Genomic DNA, 9,765 nt, shown 5'->3' on the forward strand with positions numbered 1-9,765 from the left:
TGTTTTCGTTATTTTTAACAGAATAAAAGATACATAAAACCTCCTTTCTCTTACAAATATACAATGAAAATGGACTAAAACCTGAACCGACATTTTTCTTTATTATAACAAATTGATTATAATGTTAAAATATTCTTTAATATCATTATTAAAAACAGAATCAGTAAAGAGCTCCGTGTCACATTTACCTAAGAACACATCTCAAAGTGCCACAATAAAATTATTTGTATATGTATAAATATAAATATATATATGTCTGTTTTCTGACCAGAACATGGGGCATACAAGCTTTTATTCACGTTGCGCCCTCTAGAGTCCGTTTAGAAAGTTGCAGCAGCTCCATTTGATTGGGAAGTGAGGAAACTTTGTTGTGTCCAAACTTTTCCATCAGCTCCTGAAGTGCCGAAATACATTTAAGTGGATAAAGTGCGTAGTTGTGGAAACGGGCGAAAAACACTCACCGTTGGAACCGTCTGCTTTGTCAGTTTGGTCCAGCGCGATACGAGCTCCTCTTGGGACAAGAGCCCTCTGTCCGCCAGCCTCCCCACCAGATGCAGGTAGTTATTACGCTAAATAATAACAAATCGCCTTTGTATCGCGTGTCTCAATCTTTGTGCGTGGTTGGACATTACCTCGTTCTCTCCGGTTTTGAGCACTGCAGTGACGGTTAGCGGGGTAAAGAGAAGGTGGAGGGGGGCACAGCAAATATTGTCACGCTCCCAAAGCTCGCCCAGTTGCTCCAGAAGTGCTCTGACGGAAGGTTTGGACTCCTCATCACCCGATTGAGGGGCTAGAGGCAGCTCTGTGGATGCTGAACACACACCACAAGAGTAAGCGTGCACCTTCTTTGACAAGATTTTCTGTTTTGAAAAATCATTCTTCTAGGAGAGAAGAAAATAAAAACAAATGTGACTGTAAATTGTAGATAGATGGGCATCGTTTTTGTAAAAATAAAGGTTTGCCGAATTAAATGACCCAAAGGTACATTCATCATTTTAAATCAAAATTGCCATTGTGTAATTTCTTTTTTAAAATACATATTTATGTAAAACTTGAAAAAATAATTGTTTGTTTTTGCTTTTATTCTATCATCACTTATGATAAAAAAGTACCAATTGAAATAAACACTTTTTGCAAAAATATAAAAATAACTAAATGTGGAAATACTAAAATATGTATTTATTTACAATCAAGTAAAAAAAAAAATACATCTTACCCAGCTTGCATGCCAGCAGGACAGTAGCATTGATCAGCATCTGCTCCGAGACAGCTGTCAAGAACTAAACATAGGAATTTGAATTATTTTGGGCAAAAACCGGGCACCTCCAAGCATGGTGGTGTGTGTGTATATACATGTATACCTTTTTGCAGTCCAGTGTGTCGCCCACTCTACGGAACAGCGTTTGTAACTGAGAACCGGTGGGCAGCTCGTCGTCCGTCCTGGGTCCGGCGGCCACACTCAGCAAGTCCTTTTAATCACGTGGCTTAATCGGCAAATTCGCTTCTAAATCGAGGTCATTGCCATCGTACCTTGATGTCAATAAGGACATCGGAGGGCAGAGAGGCGCTGTGGGTGCAGCAGGGCGGACAGGACATCAATCTAGCCCCTTGCTTCCTCTTGGGTGTTAGTGGCGGAGCAAGCTCGTCTGTGGAGTCGGCGGTCAAGGTCTTGGTCACGCGCTCGTACGTGCTCTTCCATTCTCGCCGGATGAGCGCTGAAGGGAAAAAGTTCAACAGTGTCAGACCAGCAGAGACATGCACGGCAATAAGGGGGGGCTTACACGTTATGTTCGTTTTGAGCCAGCAGCAGGCTTTTTCCGTGGCCAGGTGGATGGTGATGTTTTCTGAAGTGGCAAGAACCTAAAGACAAAGACTTTAAAGCTTCTATTCGAGCCAGGTTATATATTCAAAAGCACTGCATTAGGCCAGATGAAAGTAAAACTTAGTGTAGTCAAAAAATAATAATCCAGGAGAATTGAATATTTAAAGTGTTAAAGTAAAATTTTTATATAATATAATATATCAATTAATGTATTGTCAGTCCTGTGCTGTAATGTGTTCAATTTGTTTTTGTTCTCGTTTTCCAAAAAAACTAACTAGCATTTGTGCTAGGAGGCTAACGATATTTGGAAATAGTGTTTTGCCATTGAGCACCAACGTTTTAAAAATGACTTACAGCAGGGGAAGTTTCAAGAGGGAGCAAAATGCGTATGGCTTCTGGACTTTTTTCACAGCAAAACCTGCAGATTTTTAAAGCCGGATATCAATACAAACGATGCTCTTTTTATATTTTTTTTAAACCAAAAAATAAAACTTATAGTACCTGGTTGCTCTAACCAGGGCGTCCGGTCCTGCCTCACACAGCTGAGCGCAGATGGACTCGTTCAGTTTGGACACATTGGCTTTGGGTGACTCCAATCCTTCTTTGAGCATCTTCTCCCCTTTTTCCACCAACTCGCTCACAAACGTCGCCCTATGAACAAAGAAGGTTAAGACGACAAAACAACATAAATTTTTAAAGTTGACTATCGAACAATCTGATACCAACTTCATGTGCTTGACAGCATTGGAGCCAATCCGCTCGGCCACAAACTCCACCGTGCGGCGCAGAGACGGCGGCTGGTTGTGGAAGAAAGCCTGCTCCAGGTCGGCTTGCAGCTTCTGCTGCGAAAGTTTTCTGCCACCATTTGCGTCTCGTGGCTCGGCCGACGTCGGCGTGATCTTTCGGACCACGCCGCCGCTCTTGCCGCTGCTTCCCGACACGAAGGCGGCGAGGAGCTTGCGGAACTCGCCTGCCGAAGACCGAAAGAAACGCTCGCTCATGTACAAAGCAGGGGATTAAATAAGTAGTACAAACCGAGAAATGGGCAGCATGTGTAGAGGAGCTGCTGGTCCACCAGAGGAATGCAGTCCTAAAAAGAGAAAACTTTAAAATTCTGTCAAAAAAAAAAAAAAAAAAAACATAATCATCAAGGTCGATAGTCAACTAACCACCAACTCATCACTTTATAAATATATCATAATGTTGTGGAAATTAAAAGCTCCAAAGAAGTATTTGGACAATTCAGAGGTGAAAAGTATTTCGCAAATGACTCTCAAAATGGTTGTCGATTAATTGTATCAGCACTTGAGTCAAGGAATACATTTTATCCTCATTCTTACGAGTCCTGATGCATCGGTGTTACTCTCTTCCAATTCAGCAACCTCAGTGAAGTCACTGGTGAAGAAGACCTCTTCAGGAATCACTGGGATCTGTTAAATACAAGAAATTATATTGTGTTATTTGTGTGAGTGTTGTTTGTGGTGAACACATTGGCTGCAATTGAAAGCAAAAGATGTCCAGTTCATTTGGATAATAGAAAATGGATTTGACGGGTATTACGTCCGTCTATGAGTCAAATGTGTTCAAAGTCATGCTTACTTGGAAGAGCCATCCTAGTACAGACACAATCAGCAGTTTGTTAAGATAAGGCATCTCTCCGCACTTGCCCAGAAGCATTTTCCTTCAATAGAAGTTAAACAACAAAATAATTTATTAGAAAATTCAAATGAATTAGAAAAAAAAGTATTAAAAATAAAACATTGAATTGTTGGAAAATGTACAATTAGCGGGCAGATGGGACTATTAAAAATATTGAAAACCAACAAATGTGAAACACACAAAAACGAAACCCAAAAATATAGAATTTTTTATTTTAAATAAAATATTTGATATTAAATGAGGGAATAACAAAATAATTAGTATGCTATATAAGAATATTTGAACCAAAAAAATTGAAACAAATAAATATCAAGTGAATAATATTCAAATGAGGAAAAAGTAGAAACCCTTAATAAAAACATTAGATTGAAATATGAAAAACAACCAAAGATTCCCAAACTAGAAAAAAATTAACATTTGTACACAAATACAAAACTATTTCTTAAAAGACTAAAATGAAAATAAAATACACAAACCTGTCACTAATATTGACATGTAGGACGACACAAAGTCCCTGGTGTATTGCAAAAGAATAAAATACCTGTAGAGAAGACAAAGTGTGCCAAGAACCACCCTGTAGCAGAACAGCAGTGGCCCAGTGAAGTCCAGCATGGAAAGAAACTCCACCAACCAGGGCACGGTCAAGATGGCGCGCCTGCGCCTCACGCTCTTCCTCAGTACCGCGCACACATCCAAGACTGGCACACTCTATTTATGCACAAGCGGAACACAAGTACGTATCGGAACCCGTCTGGTTGTGCGCTCTGATTTTACCTTTCCCCTCAGGGCGACCGCCGCCTCTTGAATCTCCTTGGACGGCTTCTCGGACATCTGGTACGGCAGGAAAGAGATGAAGCCCAAGAACTTGGCCAGGAGACGCGCAAGGAGGATCACTGAAGCAAAGCGTTGTTTTTCGTCCTGTCGGAATGGCATCGAGGCTCAAGGCGGGGTTTTTCGAGTTGACGGCCACAGCCCCGACGCGTACCTGCTGCTCCATGTCCCCGTCGCTCGCCGCCTCTTCGCCCACTTCCTCTTGTTCCGCGATGGGAGCGGGAGGACCCAAGATGGACACTTCGTCTAGTTGAAGGATCTGCTGGCACAAGCTGTCCTGCAGGTGCTGGTTCAACTGACAGCTGTCAACAGAGAGAGGTTTGGGAATTACCTATTGGCAGCCTTTAAAAGTTATTAAGTATTACTGCAGGGCCTTCTACATGTGTTTAAATGGAATATGTGGGATACACTGACTTTATGACGTACAATTTTCGTTGCCAACATGAGAAAACAATCAAAGTTAATTTTTTAGAACCTCTTTTTTTCCAAATATTAAAGAATAGGTACATAAATGATACATTAGCTTTAAAAAGAAGTCATAAAATAAATAAAACCTATGCATTTTTTTCCTGGACATTTTAGAATACTAACACCATAAGTATTTTAAAATTGGATCCAATGCTGGTACGCGTAAAGCCAAATGTACTTTGAATGTTAGAGATCCCCACCAACGTAGCCACATAACATTACCAACTGGCCGTCTGCAGAAAGTTCTGGAAGAACTCCTGGTGGCCAGGAAAGGACGGCGGCGGGCAAGGGCCGCTGACGCCGTGTGGCCGAATGAGACGTTCCTCCAGGCGCTTCAGGCGGCCTAGGCCGTCCGCTCCCAGCATGCCGAGCAGGTCGGCGTCGGGGGTGTCGCCGTTTGAGCTGTTCATGCGATCTCCTTTGCACATCTAAACGCAGGAGTGGAAACTTCGGACTGGATTCATGTCACGGCGATAAGTGGAATGTTTGGACCTACCTGAACCAGCTGTTTCAAGAAGAGACGGGCAAAGTGCGAGTGGTTTCCAGCGGCGGTCAGATGACTCATCATTCCCCTAAAACCCGGTCCCCGACAAAAAAAATAAAAATAACTGGGAGGACTGGCAGTGAAAGATTGCTACCTTGATGTCAGTCAAAATGGATTGGACGTCAATGGGAGCCAGTGAATAAAAGACTTGCCTGATGCGACTTCCAAGGGCAACGTCAAAATTCCATCCGGGTTCCTTGTGGAAGTCCTCCCATTCACGCAGCACCTCGTAAAAAATGTCCCTGAGATAAAAGAGACAGAATTTGATGCTTTAATGTTTATTGATTTGAGTTAGTTTTGTGAGGAAATAATGCTGTTTCAGTTATATATTTGTACCCTAAATGATACTTTTTATCCATTTCTGTTAGCTAACATTTTTTTTAACTCAAGATTTTGTCACTTTGTTTCTTTTTCATTAACAAGCTCAAATACCTTTGCTTTTTAAAGGTGTGGAAAGCTCTGTCGCAGCTGAAGTTCGATCGATTGTCGGTGGCAGGCTCAAAAGGCACAGAGTGAATGAACGCGGAAACGGTGGGCGAGAGCTGTCAGAGATAGCAAATTCAAAATGAATCTTTCGCCATTTCAATAATTCCATGGTTTATGTAGGATTCTACATCAGTAGCTACCTTGGCTGTACTTCTGTCCTGGGCCTGACTCAAACGATCCCTGAGGCGCGGCGAGAACAATGCCATTCTTTCATTCTCAGCCAAGAGACGCAACGTGCACTTGTCCAGATGAGCCAATAACCTACAAAACAAAATGAGGCATCACCCAAAAAAATAGTCATTACAAATATAAAATAAATAAATACTGCAAGTTCAGGCACATTTGTAAATCAAATCACTAAACTCCATTGACTTTGATAGATGAACTGGAGTTGCTTTAAAAATGAAGTTTTTACACTAACGTGGCATAATTACCACTCACTCATTATATTGCAACCCGTCTACTGATCTGACGGTTTAAATGATTTATAAATGAACTCACTGATATTGATTCTCCAGCACTTTGACTGCAAAATACACACAGTTGTGCACTTGTCTCAGGTAGCGTCGCTCCAGTACATCTACAAAAAGAGAATTAGAGAGACATTTGTTTGCTTTCATTACTCATTCTTTGGAATCATTGACCAGAAAATTGTCTTTTTCAAACGTAAATAACATGAGTATTTTTATTTATTTGCATTCAAAATGTTAGGTCTTATTCACATATTTATTGTTTTTTCCTTTTGCTTTTGTTGCATGTTTTTCAAATAAAAGGGGAAAACTGTTATCTTTTTTACTATTTAAAATCAAAACCATCATTTTGAATACCTGAGTTGAGCGTCCACTCGCTTTTTTCCTCCTCCTCATCGCTCTCCAAAGTGTGTGGAGATCGAGAAGTGAGCAGCTGCATCACGAAGAAGAGCTCCAAAAAAACGTTTGGCACCAAATTTTCTGAAAAAATGTTTTAAGATTATATATATATATATATATATATATATATATATATATTGTTTTTACATCTTCTCTTTTCTAAGGGACTCTCTAGGTTTACACTCACCTGAAATGCAGGTGCAGTAAAGTTCCGCCAGCATGTCCAGGTCGGAGGCCAAGGTGACTTTGGTCGGTTCGGGACAGGGTGTTTGCTGATCAGGCGTCACCTTGCATCCGACCCCTCGCGTGCCAGACTTGGTGGGTGTGCAGACCTCCTCTGAGGCTGCTGGAGGAGAGCAGCTCTGCTGGGCTCGTTTACATCTACAGACAGAAATGTGGAGACAAATATTAAATTCACCAAAAATATGCAAAGAGCCAATGCAGTATTGCATAACTATTAAAAGGAAACTGTATGCCTGCAACTCTTTTTTTTTTTGCCTAAAACAAGCACTTAATGTAGTATTTATTCATTCATCTCCTAGTGTAAGGGTTATTTTTTTTAATGTTTAGTTTTAATTGCATTTGGAATATTCGTTCGTGTTTTTCCAAGTATTTTTTTGGTATGATTTTTTGGTATGATTTTTTTTACTAACATAATGGTACATACATAAAACAAACATTTGACATTTGGTGCTGAACGTCTCTAAAATCATGGAACTCATCCTGGACATCATTTAATTATTTCTATTTCTTGATTATTTATTTTTCTGTTTGTGCACTATGTGGTGAAAGCTTTAATTTATACGTGTATAATGAGAATAAAAGCATTCAATTAAATTGTTTTGAATTATGAATTGGTGAACACATCTAACCACCATGTCTACACTAGCAAAGAATTAGCCACTAAAATAGACAATAAACACAATGAACTTTCAAAATATTTAGAAATAGAAGTGATTAAAAAAGATCAAGATAAGAATGAATATTCTAAATAAATAAAATGAAGATGTTTTCCACAAGTGGAGACTGCACCTACTTTTCTTTCTTTAGAAGCTCTCTCTCCTCCATCAGGCTGTGGGGGCTAACCGCATTCACCCACCCATCGGGCTTGTCCGGCCCTGTTGCCGGCGCCCCCGGGCTTGGCGTTTTGCTAAACGGCGTGGAAGTGAAGCATGTCTTGGGCTTGGACTGCAAACGCTGGGCACTTACTGGTGTCGGGTTTATTCTTCTGGATGGTTTTCTTTCCCTGGACATTATAAAGGGGACTTTTAATGGTAAATATGTGAGTGGGAGGGTACAAAAAGACTCACGTGGGGGTAACAGGAGACAATCCGACTGGTGGGAAATCATCCAAATTGTTGAAATTGAGCTGACCCATAGATGGAGGAGAAACCTGCTCATTGACTGCTCCTTTGCTGCTTCGTCTCTCGTTGTCGTCAGCGTGATGTGCCGCTCGCCCTCCTCCCACGTGCCTCCCGGGGCCGTTCCCGCTTCTCCTGCGGCTCTTCTGGAGCTCCGGAGAGGACACCACAAAGTCCCCAAGACTGATCCTGTGACTCGGTCTCCGTTCCGAGCCCGAGGGCCTGGACGCCGGGCTCCATGAAGTGGTAAAGGAAGGGCTGCTGACGTGACTTGGACCCGACTCGCTCCCCGGGGACGGCGTTGGGGAGAACAGCTGTATACGAGTGGTGCCACGAGAGCTACTACCGGCTGACCTGCAGGCCCGCTTTTCTGAGAGGCCCCGTGATGTGGCGGAGGGCCCGGGCCGGTTGGGGGTCTTGGCGGGTGTTGCGGGGCCATGGGTAAGAGCCTGGCTGCTTTGCTCTCGTAGAAAGTTGAGGAGAAATGGGATGAATTCTTGCTTGTGGATTGGCACCTCTGGGTTGCCGAATGCAAAGGTGTTGCTATCCTCCTAAAAGAAGAAAAAATATTTTAACAATAAAAATGGATGTTATTCGTGACAGTTGTTCCGCTAATCCTGTGCAGTTATCTTATTTAAAAACAAACACAACCCACATTGGGTAAGCATAGCAAATGGTTAATTGGTTAAATTTAATCAACATTTTAGCAAGTAAATTATTACAATAGATTTAAAAATTGGACATTTCCATATTGTGGGACTGATGAAAGTTGACTTAGTTTATCTTGTAAAAAAAAAATAGTGATCTTTTGAGGCCTAGTACAAATACATGGCTATTGCATTAATTTCAAATATAAGTGTATCCTGTGAATATCCTATACTGTAAATAACCATATAATCAATAATCATGAATAGAAGAAAAGAGATGTTTGAACTACCAATTAGGTGGGAAAAGTGTAGAAAGTAGAAATATGAGTTAAACTGCATTCTGATAGATGTCAGAGGCAATTTTAGCGAATCTATCAGAGATAATATGCCACTTTTCATTCACGACAGGATGACTGCGAAAATATAGAAATTTTATTATTTATTATTTGAACTGTGAATTGATCGTTTTGACAACGCTGACAGCACACATGCTAATTTATGCCTAACTGCATTAACCTAAAAACATAAGATAGTAGTTTCTACTGTAACAACAAACAAACTATATATACCTATTGACGATCTAAATGTCAAATCGAATACCATTGGACGAGTTACCGCCTCCTTGCTAAGCTACTTAGCTAAAACTTTTGTTTACAGTCCCAAATGTGCCCAGTCACTCTTCTCGTACAAAATCCACGACATCGAACCGAACCGAAAATGTCACCGGATGGATTCGAGTGTATTTCTGGCCCACCTTGCTCTTCTTCAGCCAGTCCACGATCCTGCTAAGGTCCACTTTCTTTGCCAGTAGCGATTCCAAAAGAGCCGCCATTGCGATCTGGCACTTGCGCAGCAGATGAACTGACCAGGAAGGAGGCGGGGTTAGGAGGTGCGCATGCGCGTCACATTAATGACGCCACATCCGCCTAATGACATAATAATGATATATTATGGCACATATATTTGACGCAAAACTAAAAATGCTTTGTTTGCTCCTAAAATGTATTAGCCTGCATCCGATCAATTCACTTTACAAGAAATACAAATTCAGGGAAAAACATAACTACTGATACGTTAA

General features: G+C 41.2%; 1 protein-coding gene across 2 annotated transcripts; it reads right to left on the reverse strand.

The window, feature by feature from the left end:
* Positions 1-82: 82 nt before the first annotated feature.
* cdan1 (codanin 1) lies at positions 83-9,568 on the reverse strand. Of its 2 annotated transcripts, XM_077621663.1 has the most exons (27): positions 9,442-9,568; positions 7,990-8,591; positions 7,716-7,925; positions 6,867-7,060; positions 6,638-6,760; positions 6,312-6,390; positions 5,951-6,071; positions 5,757-5,866; positions 5,477-5,566; positions 5,277-5,352; positions 5,003-5,208; positions 4,467-4,614; positions 4,256-4,399; positions 4,023-4,189; positions 3,422-3,503; positions 3,163-3,252; positions 2,858-2,912; positions 2,549-2,792; positions 2,324-2,473; positions 2,177-2,240; positions 1,782-1,860; positions 1,531-1,715; positions 1,362-1,469; positions 1,217-1,280; positions 633-811; positions 462-569; positions 83-394 (listed from the first exon to the last, which is right to left on the reverse strand). In XM_077621663.1, the coding sequence occupies exons 1-27, from the start codon at positions 9,517-9,519 to the stop codon at positions 296-298; spliced, it is 3,855 nt and encodes a 1,284-aa protein (XP_077477789.1). In that variant the 5' UTR covers positions 9,520-9,568; the 3' UTR covers positions 83-295. The 2 variants fall into 2 exon arrangements, with proteins under 2 accessions (XP_077477789.1, XP_077477790.1); XM_077621664.1 differs by lacking the exons at positions 83-394; positions 462-569 and having other exon boundaries at positions 739-881.
* Positions 9,569-9,765: the final 197 nt, after the last annotated feature.

The sequence above is a fragment of the Stigmatopora argus genome, chromosome 15, assembly GCF_051989625.1.
Source record: "Stigmatopora argus isolate UIUO_Sarg chromosome 15, RoL_Sarg_1.0, whole genome shotgun sequence".
In the NCBI taxonomy this organism is placed as follows: Eukaryota; Metazoa; Chordata; class Actinopteri; order Syngnathiformes; family Syngnathidae; genus Stigmatopora; species Stigmatopora argus.

Coding starts and splice junctions, on each gene's coding strand:
- cdan1 (XM_077621663.1), bottom strand. CDS start 9,519: ATGGCGGCTCTTTTGGAATCGCTACTGGCAAAGAAAGTGGACCTTAGC. Junction 2,474..2,548: donor AATGCTGTCAAGCACATGAA/GTTGGTATCAGA, acceptor CTTTGTTCATAG/GGCGACGTTTGTGAGCGAGT. Junction 395..461: donor CAAAGCAGACGGTTCCAACG/GTGAGTGTTTTT, acceptor TCGGCACTTCAG/GAGCTGATGGAAAAGTTTGG.